The 20,756-nt window shown below is 36.9% G+C and overlaps 1 protein-coding gene across 3 annotated transcripts in view; it reads right to left on the reverse strand.

Moving 5' to 3' along the window:
- FBN1 (fibrillin 1) overlaps positions 1-20,756 on the reverse strand; it is a 158,501-nt gene that overhangs the window by 60,720 nt on the left and 77,025 nt on the right. For all 3 annotated transcript variants that reach the window (XM_082768900.1, XM_082768899.1, XM_082768901.1), the window contains 10 exons: positions 20,119-20,244; positions 17,838-17,960; positions 12,889-13,011; positions 11,539-11,691; positions 8,807-8,860; positions 7,745-7,870; positions 4,476-4,601; positions 3,672-3,791; positions 2,577-2,714; positions 1,162-1,212 (listed from right to left, as the gene is read on the reverse strand). In XM_082768900.1, coding sequence (XP_082625026.1) covers positions 1,162-1,212; positions 2,577-2,714; positions 3,672-3,791; positions 4,476-4,601; positions 7,745-7,870; positions 8,807-8,860; positions 11,539-11,691; positions 12,889-13,011; positions 17,838-17,960; positions 20,119-20,244 — 1,140 coding nt within the window. The remainder of the gene's footprint in view (positions 1-1,161; positions 1,213-2,576; positions 2,715-3,671; positions 3,792-4,475; positions 4,602-7,744; positions 7,871-8,806; positions 8,861-11,538; positions 11,692-12,888; positions 13,012-17,837; positions 17,961-20,118; positions 20,245-20,756) is intronic.

Consider the following 20,756-nt stretch of genomic DNA (forward strand, 5'->3'; position numbering starts at 1 on the left):
CCATCCAGGTCCCATTGAAATCAGAAAGATTAAAGCATGTAGTAGATGTAATCCAAAGTGCTGGTAAAGGAAATGCTGAAAACAGTTATGTCTACATCTTGGAAGGATAAACTTTCCATCCCAGCAGTGTTGAAAATGTTCTAAGACTTTCCTTGTGAATAGAGAAAGGTGGGGCTGCTTTTTTTTTTTTTTTTTTTTTTTTTTTTTCCCCTTTTCTTTCACTTACACACTCCAAAAAGTGTTGCTGAGGTCAGATAAGTTATGTACAGTGGGTCTGCAGCACGGACGTGCCAAAGTATTCAGTCATCATTTGGAAAGCGAAGAATATGTGTGAGGGTGTTCCTCTTCCCTTTTTGTTGTTGTTTTATTTTCTTTTTTGTTAAGGAAAAAAATATTTCTTTATGGAAGCTACATATGGGAGTAATTTTTAAAAAATATTTTAACTGCAGTGTCATGTCAGATGTTGTCAGTCAGGATGACCCACAGCGGTTTGAGACTCTCTGAGCTTCTGCATATTATGGAAATATGCAGTACTTTGCCAGGGGTTCAAATCAATTCAGATGAAGATGAAATAGGGTGGGACCTTCAATTCTCACAGAATAGTATAGAGTCATCTCATACTGAGCAAAAAGCTACACATTTAAAAAATGTTCAGCCTGTTCTTTAACCAAAGTTTAACTGTGTCCTGATGCCCATTTTTTATAAGACAATAACTATGCTTTGGAACATTTCTGATTTAATATGTTACATGGAAGAAAGTCAAAGTTAAGAAAAAAAGCTTTCATTTCAAATACAGTCTTTAAACATTCTTATTCTACAGCATGGTAATGGCTTTGCATACCATTGTATTAATAATGCCATGCTTTATGGCATATTTTGCCTGAATAGGTTACTCAGTTAATAGTATTTGAAGAGAGAACCATCTTCTTATACTCATAGATACTGTATTTTCAAGTGTGTACTTTGAGATAAACTATATGTAGGAATGTTAAAAATATATATATAAAAATTCAATCCTGACATAAATTTAATGAAGTTAATGGAATCATACGAGGTAAGAATTTGGCATAATGTTCCTCTATGCTAAATTAACTGCTTAACTCAAAACACTGGCGTTTTTTTCATTCAAGCTCTGATTTATGTTAAGGCAACAATAAATACCTTCACATAATGTTCCTCTTATTCTTGAATATCCCTTTTGGCATATTGGGTCTGTAAAACAAACAAAAAAGAAATTTTAGAATGGTACAGTACAAAACTCACTGTTAACCTCTTGTGCAAAAATGATCATGTGAAATATTATCTCGAGTTTATTGCTGTGAGAGGTCTGAGTACATAGACAATATCTCAGTATTTTCTGAAAAATAAGGAGACAAGATGGGGCTACTACATAAACTGTGTAAAGTGTCAGCCATTGTCCTCTTTTACCTCCAACGCGTCTTAGCTAGCTAACCACAAAGTGGTTATATTATTCCTGCTTTATTCAAATCAATTAATTCATTTAATCTGGTCTCAGCATATTACAGCTCTATTTATCACTGACAGATGAGGATGAATTCTGCTGAGTTATAAAGGATGAATTAATTGATGACTTGAGCAAACTAGCAGCTTTCAGTGTGTGTAAGTATCAACCCATACACATTTGTGCAGTCATCATCTCATCCTTAGGTTCCCAGCTCATTCCACAGTTCAGTCAGGCAAATTGTGATAAAGTGAATACGCAGGCACCTCAACTCACTGCTTGATCAACCATATGATTCTCTAGATTGTCAGTTAATCTACAGAGTATAATAACAAGGGCTACTCCCTCTCCTCCCTCCATTACCACACCAAAGATCCATTTGTTGCAAACATTTTCTTGGAAGCTCTGGGGAACGTGCATCAATTGCTACATCGTTAAGAACTTTAGATCACTTATTATGACAAACCATGCTAAAGTAAGCAAGTTACAGACTGTAGGTGTGGTCCCTTCCTTTCAGAATTTAATTTTGTAAAATGTTTACTATAAAAGCCAATGTCAGAGCTTTCTATAGTTACATGCCACCTCTCAATATTAAGTCATCTTTTTTTCAGACTGAATAAGGAATGAGTGTTGTACAAGAGAAACAGTAAACTTATTTATCTGGCCTGTGGTCAAAGTTCTGTGACAATAATGTGGACCAGCCTCAGAACAAGGAAAAATCCAAGGTTCCTGAGGATACATACCATTTGTTACACTATGCCACCTTCTCAAAATAAAGCAAGGCTATAGAAGACAAAGAACAGTTTCCCTGTCTTCTAAAACTTTATGGATCGATTGAGAATAAAACCAGTCTTACTACCTTATTTTATTTATTTATTTAATGTGGCACCGGTGCCTAGATGGCCATCATCCTTGTTCTAGGCACTAAAGGGTTATGCCAAGGATTTCATAGCTAAATGGTTTAAACAAGCTTGCCTTTTTAAGCTTTTTCCCTTGCTTGGAATGTTACTTTATTCATGAATTCAAGTAAGATGGGAAGGCTCTTGTAATGTCACAGCTGTGAGGTACAAGAGCTTTGAATGGGAATTTTAAGAGAATAAATTAAGAGTGTTACCTCGTTCACACGGTGTACATGGACTACCCCAAGCAGCACCTAGTGAGGAACAGCACTGGGACTTTAGAGTTGCTCCATTGATATTTATTTCACATCTTCCATCAACTATGTTCTGCCAACAGGTACCCTTAACAGTTTCTGTTAGGAAGAAAACAAGGTATTGTCATGCAGATTGTTTAGAATTATACATGAATATATTTGAAAATACATCTCAATTTAACCATGAAAAAGAATCGTCCTTTCATTCTAACTCACCACATCAGATCTGAATTTAGATTAAAAGATCTTAATTTATCCTTCTCTGTGCTGAAGTACAGCCTGTAATCATCCCAGCAAAGAGCCCTTGCAAGTCCTAATTTATGCTTATTAACCTTAACAGGGAATATCTCAACACCATTCAAGACCTGAGTCGCCATCATTTTTTTTATGATTCAGATCTGAGGCCCATGTAGAATGGGGCAGATATGAACCTCTTCTAGATCCTCCATTAATCTCTAAGATACTCCAGTCTGGATATCTGACCCTCCCATCTCCAGCGACAGGAGACAGCTGAGGACCACCCAGAACCATAGCTCCATAATTTTCCTTGCTGACTAGGCAACAGCTATAAATTATTGTCACTCCAGAACAACTCAGGGATAAATTATGAGCCCACATAGTATATGAGTCACAGCATTGTCTGTGTCTGCTCTAGAGTTAGTCTAGACTATATTAGACCTATGCTCCATCTCAAATCAAAAAGGGGCCTTTCTAGAGAGAAGATCTTAAGGAGAAGATTTTAAGATCTTGCAGGAAGGTTGAAGTGGGTGAGCACATTCCTGAAGAACCAGTCTGATCATTCCCTTATATGTTAGAAAAATTTTCATCTCCTTCAAATTTGACATGAAAGCATACCATGCTACTACATGCTAGTCACACTTTATGTACCCATAGTAATGGTGAAAACAAATACTTTAATGTTGTTTCTGGAATATTTTCTACTAAACATATCTACAAAAGTAATTTTAGAGTTTTTTTCGATACTTGGTGTACACTGCTTTTATGTCATTGGACATTTTCTACCAGCAAACATAAATTTTTCAGAAAAATAAATACCTATGCAGATAGTTCTTGTTGTATCCAAAGTACTTTCAGGAGAACATTCACAAGCAAAAGAGCCTGGTGTGTTTTTGCATACCCCATTAACGCAGGGGTTAGATTCACACTCGTCAATATCTAGAAGAGAAACACACTGCTGTTAGTGCCAGGAGACATTAACAAAAATACACATAGCCTTTTGCAGCGTGGGTAAAAATGGAAGCAGCTTTCCTCATGATAGGTTTTCCTCATATTCTGTGTTACAGTTATATAGTTCTTCACAGCAGGCTAATGATGCATGTGCCCTAAGGACACACTAACACATGAGAGCATTAAAACACTGAACTCAGCAGAAACATCTAATTTTTCTGTGACATCCAGCTACTATGAGTTTTGAGTTGGTAGACTGTGTTGATTAAGTGATTTGATACACTGTCTGCAGCTCAAAAAGGATTCACACAAGGACCCATCTAGCTTTTTGCTCTCCACGTGAGAGAAAAGATTTGTAAAACCTGTCAGTTTTCACAATTTTTTCACTCCTGGCACAGTGCAGGCCCACTGGTGGTAGCCAATAAGGAGAATGCTAGAGCAGACCTGATATAAGCTATTCCACAAGGTTACATAAAACTTTGGTTTTGTCTCTCCTCTTTCCCCAACTTTCCCATATTATTTCCCTATGATTGTTTTGTGGTTTTTTTGCATTTTTTTTCCTCTCAAGTTCTACATGTTATATCCTTATCAAGATTCAAAGTATTTCTGACACAACCCCAAAACAATCTCTGTGAATCAAACTAAAATAAAATGAAGTGTCTTCACAATTACCTTCACATGTTTTTAGGTCTGGAGTGTATACAAATCCTTTGGGACAAGTGCAGGTGAAACTCCCAGGCGTATTTCTGCATTGTCCGTTGTCACAAAGCAGCATGTTCAGTGCACATTCATCAATGTCTGTAATGAAAATTAACATTTTTTTTTAAGAAAGGAAACATTCCTGGACTAGAAGCCAAGACAAAATTCCCCTCCTCACAGCCACATTTTATTACATTTTGCGTATGTGAGACAAGGAAATAAAAGGGAGATAGAGAATACTCATACACATGCCTTGCACTGCTTTCCGAAAACACTAAATAGATTTCTAGACTTTTTAGTAAACAACAGACTTGGAATTATTTCAAATGGAAATGACCACTCCAATACTTAAGACCCCACTTCCTTCATCTTCCTTCTTCATGAAAACTTGTTAACATAGTGGAAACAATAAGTTATATGAATTCAAATCACACAAATATTACCTGGAGAAAAATTAATGGCTTTGTTTTGCTTTTAAATGGGGAAAATGCCCCAAAAATATTTGTTCATCTTTTCCCGTGCTTTACTATTTAGGAGGCTATTTTGCATTTGTAAGTGCTCATACTTTCCTTCTACATGAATTCACAATATGTGGCAGCCACAGCACTGTTTAAAATAAAGCTGGGAATCACACTTTTGTCTTGCCTTTATTGTAGAATAGCTCTATGCAGTCTCTGATTCCCTGAACAACAGCCCTCACTCATGGGAAAAAAAAAAAAAATAGATGATTGGTTTGGAAAGATTTGCTGGTCATCCTGGTCCTTAAATCACCATTTTTCCAAATCTGCTCTGTCTTAGATGTTATGGTTAATAAGGCCAATGTGAGTCTACTTTGTTTCAGAGTTGAAAATTTTCAATAGAAATGCCAGTGCGAAATTTCAGGAGCCCTTAGGAAATCTTTGGAAGAGCTGTGGTCATGAGAGAGAAGTTGCAAGAAGGTGGCAATGGGCCATGAATGGCAGGTGAAGATCAGGAGAGACTTCAAGAGCAGACAAGAACAATTGGCTAAGTCAGAGAGGCCTCAGAAAGTGTTGAGAGAAGTTGGGAAAACTCAGAGGGTCAGCTCAGCAGCTGGGAACAGCAGAAGTGCTAGGAAAAGCAGGGAGATTTGCAGAATAAATCAGACCATGTGGGAAGCTTCATAGGAGTTCAGAAAAATTGAGAGAGGGCCAGGTAGAACATTATAGAGGAATGGGAAACAGCTGTGATAGAGCATGGATGTGGGCTGCAGCAGGGTGGGCTGGGGAGCAGCTGGAAAAGTCACAGATGGATGGGGAGAAGAGAAGGGATGCCATAAGCTAGAGGCAGACTCTGAAATGGGACATGGATAATCAAAGCCAAAGAAGCAAATGGGAAAATGGGATGAATTACATCATGACTTTTATCAAAGATCAACTCAGACTTTTTATTTTTAACAAGATAGTGGATAGTTTAGACTGGAATAACACAGATGACTTAAGCTATTTAGATTTAAATAGAGAATACAGAACCAAAATAAAATTATTATGTAAGCTGAAGATAACAGGAAGGAACTTATGAACTTTAAGGTAGATTCAGATCTGGCTGAAGGAGAGATTACAGTAGGTTACATTAAAAAAGAGAGTCATCACATAGGAGAGATGATATTAGCAATGTTTTTCAAGGATAAGTCATGGTTCTATTCATTGCCATATAGAAATAAAAAATGAATTGCATCAAAAATTATGGACAACACTACACTGGAAGTTATTGCTAACACAGACAATCATGCAATTCTTTCAATTGTGCAATTCAATTAAGCTTGACAATGTGAGTAAGAAAAATAAAACACAATCACCAATGTTTGAAAACTTAGGGGCAAGTAACAATAACATGCTTTAAAACAGAACACATAAATTGAAGGCAATAGAGGAGAGAGAGCTCTGAGTGTACCTCCCAGTTAGAGGCTGACTTTAATCCCCAAGTATAATGTGTTTGAGAAAAGAGTAATTCACTCCAAAATCAGTTCAGGCAGGACTTTTATAGGGGCGATGGAGAAGTGCTGGCACCACTGTTTAAGACACTGGTTGGACCTCATCAGAAGACCACATAATGGTTGGATCAGTTGTATGCAATACAAAGCTGTAGCCTTTGCTTTTATGAAACTACCAAAATCATTAATTTGGATAGTCACTTAGGCAACAGAGTTTGAGAAAGGTTACAAAGATTCTTATAGAAATACTTTGGGGATAAGTGCTGACATGGTGCTATGTCAAATGATAATATTAGTACAACATCAACTGGTCATAAAATGGTCACAAATTTTAACAGGAAACTAGAAGAAATTTGTAACCAATTGTATAAAGACATACTGGAAACATGAGCCAATGCAGTAGTGGAAGAAAGGAATTTGAAAGTTTTTAAGTGATGTGCTTTTTGAAAGTGTTTAAGTAATGTGCTTTTGATGGTTCTGTTAAGTGGAACAAGAGAATTACCAGAACTAAAATTTCTAATAGGAGTCTGTAGATATCTGAGCTTTTTTTTTTTTTTTTTTAAACATCCTTGACAGGATGAGAAGAAGCTGAACTACTACTTATTTCAATTCTTTTAATCTAATTCTTTTAAAAAGTGCAGTGCTTCTCTTGTTGTTCCTCTAGAAGTGACCAATTTATTTCACTTTTTCTGTGATGAAAAAAATTGGCTTTTTTTTTTTTTTTTTTTTTCACTTGTACAGCACAGGAAATATCTGTTAGTCTGCTAGTGCTTTCATCAATTTTCCTACATCTGACCAGTAAACTTAGCCCTGTCAGAAAGTTGAAAAGGAATTTTCCCTAAAGTCAGAACTGGTGGAAATCACAGAAGTTTTCTGTAGTATAGGGTATACTCATCTTCTTAGGATCTATTATATGTTTTACATAAACACATTTTTTTACATAAAGTCCCTCTTGGATGTACTTACCACGCTGGTGATCCTAGATCTCTCCCATGGTGCACTGCAATAGCAGGATCTGGCTGTTTCTTATTTGGAGAAACAGTGATGCCATGGAGCACATATTTAGGGGACTTATCTGAACTGCCAGCGATTCAGGTCATTGGTAGCAATGGTCACTTACACTCTTACGCTGGAGGACTTTATAAGCAATGTAAAGCACCAAAATTAAACCAATAAAATTTAGCAAAAACATCCAGAAGAGGAACTACTGGATCTGATGAAACACTGAAGAAAATGGCAAAGGAGGATAAACACAAGCAAACTTCAAAATGAAAAATAGGACATTTCATACCAATGCAGTTTTTTCCAGTTGAATCCACTTCATACCCAGGGTTACAAATACATTTGTATGTTCCATGCAGATTCTCACACCTTCCATTGGGACAGAGATCAGTATCCAGTAAGCACTCATTAATATCTACATAAATGTTAAATAAATAAATAAAAACAAAAGTCAATTGTTGAGAACTGTGGGGGTTCCCCCTTTTCATTCTCCAAACTAGAATAAGATATATTTTCAATATCACTAACATTGGACATTCCATATTTTTAATTATGTAGTTCTGATTAGCAAATTCACACCTAAATATTCACATTCAAGACAAAATATATCCTTTTCACACTGATTTAAGACCATTTCTAGCCCACAAACATTTAAAAAACTTGCAACTGTAGATACAAACTGGGATATTAAACTGGGCTCTTATGTTTATAGATGCACAGGTACTAATAGCACCCCGTATTCATTTGCTCTGATTCACAGCATTTCCAGATGTTATCACTCCCAAGAGCATGAACATCCTTCCTTTCTGAATGCTCTTCCCTCTCTACTGGCAGCAATTCTATTAGTGAGTATTGACTTACTTAAGGTTTGCAATTTCAGTTGTACAACTACAAAGCTTTTATTGTAATCATTTGTTCCTTCTTTGTAATTATCAACCAAGCTCTGTTAGCCAGGTACTTGTGACTGAGATGAAAATACACGAGCAAGCTCAGTGTTCAACATGGCTTTATTCTTCAGGTCAATTTCAATTAAAAAATGTAAATACGACTTACAGATAAGATTTCTAGGTCACGTAGGTAATGACACTATTCACAGATTTGCCACTATTCTATAACAGCACTCACATACATTGAATGGCATAAAAAGAGAGGGCACACTGATGAAATAGCATGCTCCACTTATTTTATCCTAAATTCATCTATTCTTCTGTTGCAAACACCCACCTAGATAAGCCTTCCTCCCACTCTTTCCAGCCATCATCCCATCCAGCATGTCTAACTAATTAAGGATATCAAGGTCATGCTTTCAGCCAGAACTTCCACAGTTTGAAACTACATAAGGTGATCTTACCATTTCCTCCTGCTGTCATGCCAGTTCCACTACTGCACAGAGCCTGATATTCAGCTGGAAAAAATATGAAAATACTTACTGGCATACTCTTTTTCAGTTCATTGCTTTCAGCTTCATTTACAACATGCTAATTAATTACTCCAATTAAATAACATGCCTTTCAATTCCAAACACACGAATATTCTCCCAATGTTCTGAATCTGTGAAACATTTTAGCATTCATCTGCTGATGAAGATGAATGAGTAAAAACTTCAAATGCTGAACCGAGGCATTCAGGAATAGGCATGGGCTTCATCATGGCCTTCCTACATAAATAAATCATAACATCTTCACAGCAAAATCCTCCAGTATTCATATGTCCCAGTCCTTGCTTGAAGTGCACACTCAAAGTGATTGAAAAACAGAAAAAGTTTTCCATAAATCTAGGCCATATTTAACTCCATTTAGTAGGAGTGTCTGCAAATCAAGAATCTGCTATCCTTAAAAAAAAAATAAAAATAAAATATCAAATTTTCTCAAATGTTTCAGTGAATGGTGGGTTCAAGTCCTTTTGAGTTCAGACCATTTGACAGAGTAAGCTGAACAATCACATCTACATCAGGACTACCTGTAAACAGATAGGTCAGTGTTTTTCAATACAGTTGCACTTTATGAACAGTCAAAATAGAATCTTAGAATCATAGAATGGTTTGGGTTGGAAGGGACCTTAAAGATCATCTAATTCCAACTCCCCTGCCATGGGAGGGGACACCTCCCACTAGACCAGGTTGCTCAAAGCCACAACCAACCTGGTCTTAAACACTTCCCAGGGATGGGGAATCCACAGTGTCTCTGGGCAACCTGTTCCAGTGCCTCACCACCCTCATAGTAAGGAATTTCTTCTATCTAATCTAAATCTACCCTCTTTTAGTTTAAAAACATTACTCCTTGTAAAATAATTACACTACTATTAAAAATATATTTATTGAACAGCTGTTTTCTCATCAAGAAAATCATATGCAAAACACCTCCCAGTCTTATCATAATCAGCAGGTTAATACAAATTCAGAAGGCTGTACACTTAACAGATTTTCTGACTTGTAAAACAAACAGATAAGTGGAATCAATTGACCCAAAATCATCTGTTACAAATATATTCTGCATTATACAGTTTACAACAGGACTTTTCAAGAGAAAGGACCTAAACCAGGGCAAACCATATATGTCTACATTGTGCCCAAAGTGATTCAATATCCATGTAGATACACACACAGAGCACATACTGCTACTTGAATCAATTAATCACTGCCAACTTATGTGAAAGCAGACCTGCTCTAGACATGCATCAGCAAAACTATTATTCTCATACTCAGTAGGAACTTCTGCAGAGAGTTTCTGAGGAGAACAGAGCAACAAGCGTCTTCCTTTCAGGAATTCTTTTAAATTTCTCTGATGCAATGCTCCTCTGTAAAAAATTTTCTCCTTTCCTCTCCAAGTCAATTCCCAAAGAAATGCTGCACTTCACCCTTTGTGAGATGGATTTTTTTTCATTTTAAACAGCTGAGAAGGTGGGCAAAACAACACAAAAAAAAATAGCTTTCACATGTGTAAATGTTCTGTTAAAGTAATTAAAATAAACAGAAGTCAATGATACAGACTCCAACATTTAGATCGAAAGATTTAACTCTACTGTACAGAAAGAAGGGCCTATTGATATGAACAGAGGCTGTTGGAAAGGCTCTTTCCTATTCTGCTAACATTTCCGTGGTGTTTTGCTATTCTAAATAACATGGCACATTATAAAATGGTGGCAGCAAGCTCTTGCTGAAGAGCTCTAATCAGCTCAACAAGCCTAATCTGTTCCAATTGCTCGTGTCTCTAATGCTTTTCATAAAGCTATCAGTTAAAACTGAGATTTAAAATACATTTTTGGCCTACAAAGCAGGTACCAAGTTAGTGTGAGATGGTTTAGAACTACTTATCAAATGGCTTATTTGGTTCATATGCAACAACAAATTTGCTGAGTGCAAAGAATCACTTGACAAAGTTGTGCTTCAAACTATCCCCCTGCAGTCACCTCCACAAAACCAGCGTCTCTTTATTTATTGGCTTCAGGACAAGGACTGCATCAACATATTCTTCTTGAAAGAAGTGCTTGCCTAAAAGCAGATTCTGCCCATGAGAATGATTAGGATTGCTGTTTTGCCAAAGTGCAACTATGTTCCAGACATTGCTTGGTGGGGATTTTGGTGAGAGACTCAAATATTCTCAACTGTCTTAATCGGGCTTTTGTTTTGCACTGACTATCCAAAGTCTACTTACTGTATTAACAATTTCAGAACACTGGGGTGATACAGAATTCAGACAGCCAACATGTGACTGACAGGTGTACAAAAGGATTTGCATGAATGCATGAATTACTCAACATGGTTCCATTAATAATTTGAGATCAAAATTATACTTTTAGTAATCCACATCTACCAAAGTAGAGTTTTGTATGTGACAATCTGTTTTCATGTGTGTAATGACTTTCAATCAGATATTGGCATTTACTGTTACCTCAAAAAATTCTCTCCTATGCTATTTCAATACTCAAAATAGCAGATTGCTCAAAATACTTAACATGTTGTATGACAACATAATTCTCCAGTTTTTAGATGCGATGTAAACACAAAGCTGTATTTTACCTTCCTAAAAACAGCTTATTGACATAAAGCTTACATTAGAGTAAGTACCAGTTAATATTCCATACCTGAATTTTGTGCTGGACAGGGTTGGCAAGGCTCCCCAAAGGCATAGTCAGTGCTGGCACAACAACATTCCGATTTTGTAACTGCACCGGTTAATGGTCTTACACATTGCCCTCTCTTGTAGCCACCATAGCACGTGCTTCGCATATGTGTATCTGAAGAAAGAAATTCCTCTTAATCCTATCATTATCAACTATAGTGCCGTAAGTTACAACAGCTATTAAATATAGCTTGGTTGTCATAAATAGTGTCAAAGCTGTCAAAACAAAATATTTTTCACCATTTCCCTATGTTTCTCAACGACCTATACCCTTACTATACTCAGGACAGGAAATTCTTCTTCCTCATGCTCCTTCGAGTTCAGACACACGAACTAGTTACCACATTTAATGACTTAACAAATGAACTACAGAAACTGTTACTATGGGCTCTAACATGCAGAAAATGCAAATGTGTAATGCATTAGCTTAGAACTCTTTTATTGACCCTATAATGCATTTTAAATTCCCACTTCCTTTGCAACAAAAGTAAAGAAACAATTACTATAGCTCTGCTGACCACAGCTACTCTGTCAACCGGGATAAATCAACTACATATCTGAGCAAAATTTAGTGAAAAATCCATATTTTCATGGCTTCTGAATGTCAAAAGAGGTTTCCCTAATGAGAATACTTGTGGCACATTACCGAGATGGCTTTTTAAAGGCAAGTTGTAGACTGAGGGACTGGGGGCAAATATTAAAATATCAGAACACCTTATTTTTCTGCATTTTTTGCATTACTGCCTTTCAGAATACTCAGAGATGAAACCTTACAATTTCTGAGTGTACCATTAGTTTTCTGTTGTTGTTTACCTTTTCAGGATCATGGTTGACATTTCTCACTTTTTAAAACCTGGCTGATAATGGCCATCAGACATACATGTATTATAATTTTAAAATCAAAGATCTCAAACCTCCTTCATTTAATAAGAAATAGATGAAAGTAGGAAAATTGGTATGTCCAACTTTAAGAGATGAAAGCCTAACTAAATCTTTAAGCTTGGTGAAAAAATGAAGTAATCTAGACTGACAAAAACGGGGCAGATTCTCACCTGCTCAAAACTGATACAATTTTCATCCCCAACAGCACTATTCTATATAGTCTACCTGATCTTGTAATTTGGCCCATACATTTTTTACCTTTAAACACAAACAGAAAGAAAAAAAAGTAAAATGGGTCATCAATATAAATATTCCAGAAACCACTAATCCATGAAAATACAGTAAATTCTACGTTCAAATTCCAATCTATCACTTTAACTTTAATGCCTTAACATTGGTTGTGACTCGCCTCACATTGAGCTTGTCTTACCAACACACACACGTCCATCCAGTCCTACTGCAAGGCCAGGGAAGCATTCACATCTGAAAGAGCCATCAGTGTTCACACAGCGCCCGTTCATGCATATTCCAGCTGTCTCACACTCATCGATGTCTGTTAGAGAATAGAATGAGCTTTATTAGAAACTAAGTTACATAGAGTTCAATGCTTGGCTGAAACTTGCATTTGTGCAGCCTATTTTCAGCTGAAACGCATTCACAGCTGCTTTCAATGCATCTTATAGAAAAATATCGAATGAAAATGGAAACTAGTTCAAATAAAGGTCTTATTAAGATTATCGATTAATTAATTCTGTAAAATAAAAGAAGAAAATTTAAAATTCAGGAGAAATGACAACAAACCAGAACAATTTGACTCTCTTAGGATTTTTCTGCTGCTCAGAGGTCTACACTTTCCCAACTTGTTCCCAAGGGGTACATATTCCAAAATAAGGGTCATTCAAGCAAAAACATAACAGAGAAATGAGGAAACTGTGACTGCTAAGACAAAGGACTTCTGTAGTGTGCAACTGCATATTCCCTTTCTGTGTTAACAGTTGGTTTGCACTGTAAGAAATCAGCCCAGATTGCAAATTGGATCTCTCACACCATCACTGTGCTCCCCTCTATCAGGAATGCCTTCATAGGGACACCAAAGAATTTCCCTTCCTCCTGCTGTGGGTTCAGTTTTTGCAAGCTCATATGAATGTTCACAGGCAGACCCTTCCTGCACACAGCATCTCTCTGGTTATCTGCATGACAATTACTTTTTCCTATCAGATGCTCATTACAGCCCATTTTATAAACTTTTAATGGGTGGACTATACTCCAGTCTTGAAAGGAATTTCCTAATGATCTGAGCACCAAGCAATTGCCAAGTACAAGCTATCATCTTTGCCCAACAACAGTACACTAAACAATAAGGCCCTTAGCAGTGAAATATAAGAGTAAAACCTCACAATATTGGACTATCACAAAGGGATGTCAAATTAGCAAAAAAAAAAAAATTACAGGCTTCCTGTCCTAATAGTAAGATCATTCTCTAGACACAGAGATCATGGCATTATTTTATAGGTGATTAAGAAAAGGAGTGTTTAAAATATTGTTTGGAAGTATGTATAACCTTTATAAAATAATCACTTCATAACAACTCTCCATAACACATACAAAAGACAGTGTGTGTGTGACAATTTCCTTTTTTCTGACCTTAAAAGGGCAAACTGAGAGTGAAACACCTCTATGTTTTACTTAGTTTGTGTTGTTTGGCATAAAACATGACTTGTATGATCCAAGATTCCTTTTTCAAACTGCATTTTAAAATAGAAGTTATAGTTGAGTATATGGGCTCAATTCATTTCAACTTCATCCTGCAATCTTTCGTTCTGTTTCAGGCAAATTTTAAATGCTTTTCCCTCTTCAAATGTAGTCTTTACTCAGTCTAAGTAAAACTGACTCAGGAACTCAAAGTATGTCCATATTATTTAAAGGTGCAGACAGTTTTTGCTAAACAATAATGAACTCCTTGGACAGATGCATTGTAAAGTAGTAAGGGATGAAACGTCAATGTGTTTTGTTTTATACTCATTTAAAAATGTGTCTAAAATACCATCATTGGTGTTTTATAGAAATATACACTTGGTCACTCAGCATTGCAGAGGTAGCTGAAATCCTGGCTCCAGTGAAAAAGAGGCAAAAATCCTCTGCTTTTACCAGGGCCTGGATTCCACCCAGTAAGTCAACTGCACATGCAGGCATAAAGTCCAAATTTCTAACCCTGACAAGGGTCCACCGTCCTCTGTGGTAAAAGCCACCATTTTGACAACTTCAGAAACACTCACTTTTCTGACTTTTGCCAGTGTACCTCAACCTAGTTCTGGAAAACGACCTAATATATTAATTCTCCATGTCCAATCAGTTTTTGCCTTTTCTGCTTAGCTTGCTCAGTAGTGCCAGCTGGGTACACTAAGTCCTCTAATTTTAACCAGGAAAAATTTACTCAGACTACTAAAGCTCCCACTTCCAGTTGCCTTGCAAGAGCTTTCAATAATGCTTTAAACCTCTGCCTGCCTGATATAAGTATTTCTGAAAAAGCTTCAGCAAATCATCAGTGGAAGAACCTAATGGTGAAAAAGTTTAATGCGTCTTGTATTACAGGGAATACACAAGACTGTGGTGTAACATTCTTTTTTGGCATGTTACTTCATAAAGACTGAGTGGAATTTTTACCAGACAGCCAAGCATATGCCCTGTACTTAAATTCCAGTTTTATGGAACTGTCAATTACAGTATTCCTAACTTTGAGTTAGAAATTCTTAACATTTCCAAATTCAGCTTACAGTGCATCAAATGAGATGTTTATATGAGTAACATGTTTCACACTGCAATTCTTGCATTCTTTTGTTGATCTCCTGAAGAATTTGGCAAAAATACTTGTCAATTCCATATCAAAATTGCTCAGGCAGGTAGCCAATTTGTTGCAGAAACGTCAGTTTGTGCATACACATGTTCCCAAAATGCGTGAGCACTAACTGCATGTTTAAGCTTGTGTAAGATCTTAATGCATTCACTTCACAAACAAATTCAGGATACACAGTGTGAAAGATGAGTGTTTCAGAACCTAAATGTTCTGTAAGACAGGAATTATTTACTCTGCACATGTGGTATATACAGGGAGGACTCTACAGGGAGAAACACTAACATGTAAAAGGAAAAAACATTATTAAGGATCAATTTTAAACTTTTATTAATGTGACTAGAGACATTTACCAGAGAGTTGTGCTCATTCTAGCCAGTACTTTCTCCTGGGAATTTCATGATGCTTTGGGCGAGTGGAAGAAGGAGGCACATATGGGAATTTGGGAATATGTGCACTTTGGGTGTCAATGTCTCAAAATCTGGTTTGATTTTCACCCAATAGCAATTTCATACTTAATGAATGTTTGCATGCTCGTTCATAGAGAACAAGGCTTACTGTAAGTGTTGAAAAGCAGTGGGAGAAATCCTTTATTTTACTATAACATCTGTTCCAACTTCCAGTAGAAATCAGTTGAGTTGCCTGCAATTTTGGATAACTTTCAAATATTCTCCCTTTGAAGCACAGAAGTAACATTTCTCTAGGGCCAGAAACCCCTTTTTGGCTGTATCCATAGTCCTGTTTGGCCAGGAGGCATGTAAGAGAGGCTATGAAGTCAAGTATCCCAAATTTGATTTTGAAAGAGTCGAAGCAATTTATGCACCAGTTTCTTGGATGGCATTTCAGTGAACAGACTGATGTAAAAAAAAAAAAAATAAAATAAAATAAAACCAACCAACCAACACAACCCATCAACAACAACAAAAGGCCACACCAAAAGGTGATAAAGGCACAAAACAAGGTTTTCGGCTGAGTTTTCATGAGTTAGTCACATCCCTGCTAACAACACAGAGAGCAGCCAGTGAGTGGTCTTTGGGAACAAGACTGTCTGATGTGCCAAGGCCTGATAGGCATTGAACTCTTCCCTGCCAAGTCTGAGGCCAAGTCTCATTGCCTTCCCACACACAGATCAGCTTGAAAATAAGCCTTGGCAAAGCGCAGACATACACCCACTATTTGGAAAACAGGTAAGAATGTAAATACAGCTGATTGCTGTTAAGTGTGTGAAAGTTGCTGCCAATGCAGACAGTAGCTCGTAAACTAATTGGACACATGTACAGATCCATGCATTTGTTTGTCTGAGAAATTAAAAGACAACTTATTCTCCCAATCAAAACTATCCTATTATGAAGCAAGAATGGGGTCTCCTCTTGCTATAGTATATGAATCCCCTGCCTGAAAGCTGGGTAGCCCTGGCTTGCACATTTAGTGCAAAAGGTAACAAATGCAAGAAAATTTCTGGATGTTTTACCAATAAATCACTGTCCTAGTTTGGATCCAAAGTCTAAGTCTAGGTACCATGCAGCTCAGATCTAAGACCCATACAGTGTTCAAGAAGCAAAAGGATCCAGAGAAATTCACCTTTAATGTCAGTAACTCTCAAAAACAAATTAATTCAAACATTTAATTTTGTAACTGGTCCACAAGACGCTGATGTATAATGCAGTGTTCTTTTTTTGGTTTTGTTTTTTGTTTGTTTGTTTTTTAATTTACTGAAGCGTAAAAACTTTCAGTTCAGCTGAAAGATTTTAAATTTTTCAAAAGAAAAATCCTATGTAACTTGGCACAGCATTTGCTTATTCCTTATTTCAGCTTCTGTAAGTAAGTTGGCACAGCACTTGTTTGTTCCTTATTTCAACTTCTGGTTTGCGCCTATAAAATGCACTGAAACACAAAGATTTATACACACAAAACTTGCAGTTCCTGACGGGACAGAACAGGAACTCCAATGACATAACTAGCAACAAGAAGACTGCAGTGTCTCCCACGGGAGCTTTTGCTGAGCTAGTGCAGCAAACAGGAAAGACAATCTCGCTGTGGTGCTCATGTCTGCATCTCGGTCACAAGGGGTACTGCACACTCCTTGGAGATACTGTATTGACTGGAGACACCCAGTCAGGAATGGGAGACAGACCCCAGGAAGGCAGTGAGCCAGGGTGTTTGCGTGGTCAAAGGCAGAAAACTTGAAAATGCCAAGCACAAGAAGTGCTGAAGTGCTGGAGCCAAACTGCAGAAGACCTCATAGGCAAAAAAAAAAAAAAAAAAAAAAAAGAGTTGAACTAGGTCAGATCACACAGTTGTTGATCAAAAAATATTTCCCACTGGTTGGTCAGGGCTGCTGCTCAGCAGTTTGAAGAAGACTGAGTGCTGTCTTCCACAATAACAAATCATTCTAGCTAATTAAAAAAGCATATCTGATGAGAACTCTGCCCCGTGTTTCTTGTCGCCAAGGATCACTGTAAGGAAATTGAAGCTACAAGAGGAATATAACTCTCATGCTTTGGGAATCCATTACTTATAGTGCTTACCTCTGCAATAACGTCCATCAGATGCTAACTGGAACCCTGGTTTACAAATGCATTTAAAACTGCCGTCCTCATTGATGCACATCCCATTCAGGCACATATTTCTTATGCTGCATTCATCCATATCTGAAAATGCACATAACAGATGTAATCCTTATACTGTTTACGTAAAAGAACTCCTACTAATTATATCCAAAAGGTAAACCTTAATTTCCTTCTTGGTTGTCAGGAGTACATGATAAATGGGAACATACAGTGGGACACAGTGCGCTGCCTTAGGTTATTCATGAAAGCAGTAACTCCAGTTTTTCATAATGAATAGTTAGCATACAAAGGTATGCATACAAAAGAAGTAAAGAGAATGAGAAAATAGATGAGAGACTGAACAGTTTGAGAACTGCCTGTTGGTAAAAACTTTTAAAAGATTTTTTAGAAAAAAAGGGGGTGGGGTGGGATGCAATTGAAGAGAGACTGCAATCTTGATGAAAATGGAAGCTAGGTTAGAAGCAGATTGCATTTGGAATGGCAAACATATTTTTATATTACTAAGAACACCTGAATGGGCAGGAGTGGATACCTGTGTTAGAAGTAAAAACTTCTGTAACCTCTGTTTGATGAGTTTAAGATTTCCAGTGTGGGAGACTTCCCACCACTGCATTCAAGCATGCAGAAGCACATTGAACTCTGCTGCATTTTCATCACCAATTTCCATTTAAAATAAAACTCGCACCTTCCTGGATTTGGCATGACAGGTCACATAGTAGAGGTACTTACTAGCTTCATGCTGGTATTATTCACTCTCTGACCTAATGGCATAGAATAAGAATTCAAATAAGAATAGCATATACTGCTATTCTGAACCCTGCACAGTCAGTCAGTCTCTCTCTCATGCAAAGACAAGAAATTTCTGTGCTTGATTTGAGTAATATATTATGTGCTCTTAGTCTTTACTTCATGCTGGTGCAAATGAAATAAATTTTGGACATCACATACAAGAAAATCAGTACTACTTAGCAATTTCGTATAAAGGACTATACACAGTTACATTGAGGGATGGCACACGGTCTTTACCGGTAAGTGTGGGCGTACGTATTCCTAAGAACAAAACTCAATGCATTACAATGCCAGAGATGAAACTGTTTCATAAGCGGATGCAACAGACATTCTGGCAACATGTGCAATGGAATTAAAAATGTTTTACCAGACTGCCGATGTCCTGGTTCTTATTACTATTAGCACATGGTATTTGGTGGGAAAGGAAGAAATCAGAATCAAGTGTTTGTTTTTTTTTCCAAAATATATTCATTTTCAAGTACCTTTAGTCGATACAGATCCATAATTAGATATTTAAAAACTAACCTATAGTGCTAAACTGTGTCTAAAAAAAGAGTCAGGTAAAACAGTCTTAAAATGTCTGTCTCTACCAAGGATTAACAGAATCACTACAAGCACATAAAATCACTGGATCATAATGACATTACAATATATTCGGAATCGTGCTATTTTCCTTAATATTGCAGCTGTCTTGGACAGAAATTACACTTCTAGACATGGCGTGTTTTCTTTTTACTTACAGGCTAAGTCAGACAAAAATAATTTATGATTAAAAAAAAAAAAAAATCATGTATCTATCCCAACCAGGAATTTTGGCATTAAGTCTTTGAGCTGAATCACTGAGATAATATTCTGCCAAAAATGTTTCTAAGAACAGTGCTTGAAATTCCTTTAATGTATGAATAGATCATTGGGAACCCTCCCAAGGACCTTGAGAAGCATGATAAAGAACATTTTCCTCCTCCCCCCCCAACTTTGCTAAAGGTCTGGGAGGTAGGAACACATCAATTATGTTTACAAATTTTTCTTAAAAACAGACTTTATGGGTCAGCCCAGATTGCATCTGCATAAAACACACTGCTAGTCACCCAGTTAGATCCCATAAAGTATGCTGTTAAACATACAGTAAAATTAGGCAGCATGTGACTTGTACTCCATTTTAAAATGTACCACTCCCATCAAAGAAACTGCATTTTGCCATAGTGGTATGTGCTATTTCTCCTGCTGGACAGACATTCTGTTGAGGATTGCCAAGCCAAGGCTCCAGAACTGGCTGCAAAAGACAGTTTACTTGCCCTCCCAGATACAGCAAAAGGTATATAGAAATTTGATTCCTTGCTCCTTTCCTTTCCCTCTCATCAAAGGTTCTTTTCTTTTTTATTGATGTGAATAACCTCTTGCAACTGTATATTATTGCAACTAATATGGAGTAACTTCAGAAAAATCTTACCTTCACAGTTTTTCCCATCAGCTGCCACTTGAAATCCAGCATTGCACACACAGTGAAAACTGCCATCTGTATTTATGCATCGTCCATTATTGCAGATACGACCATTCTGTAAACATTCATCAATGTCTGAAAGCCAAACAAAAAGAAAAATAACGTTTTAGGACTTTTCTGTTTTATACTCAAGAGGATTTTTTCCCATTTTCGTTCCCCCAAGATTTTTAACCCTACATGGAAACAATATTCACCTGAGAAATAATTTAATTTGATTTCCACAACCAAATGCTATAGGTATGGAAAATGTTCTGTCAGCTTGAAATTTTAAGTTCTGTGAAAGAATTTCAGTGAACATTACCCAGCAGCTTGCTCAAACAAGAATCAGACCCATTTAACTGTTGTTGTTTGGTTTTGTTTGTCTGTTTTGTTTGTTTGTTTTTCCATTTTCATTCATCATTAAAATGCTTTTACTGAAATTTAACTTAAGAATAGCTAACTACTGAAGGAAAGACAAGTTTGTTTTTTGATGCTGCTTTGTAAAGTAAGAGGAGAGTTTGAGACTTTTCCACCTCAGAAGGTATTTCTCATGCTTACTTTATATTTGAAACATCAGCTCCTCATTTCCCTCTCTCTTCAGGAGGTGC

Source organism: Aythya marila (assembly GCF_965140915.1).
Source record: "Aythya marila genome assembly, chromosome: 11".
In the NCBI taxonomy this organism is placed as follows: domain Eukaryota; kingdom Metazoa; phylum Chordata; class Aves; order Anseriformes; family Anatidae; genus Aythya; species Aythya marila.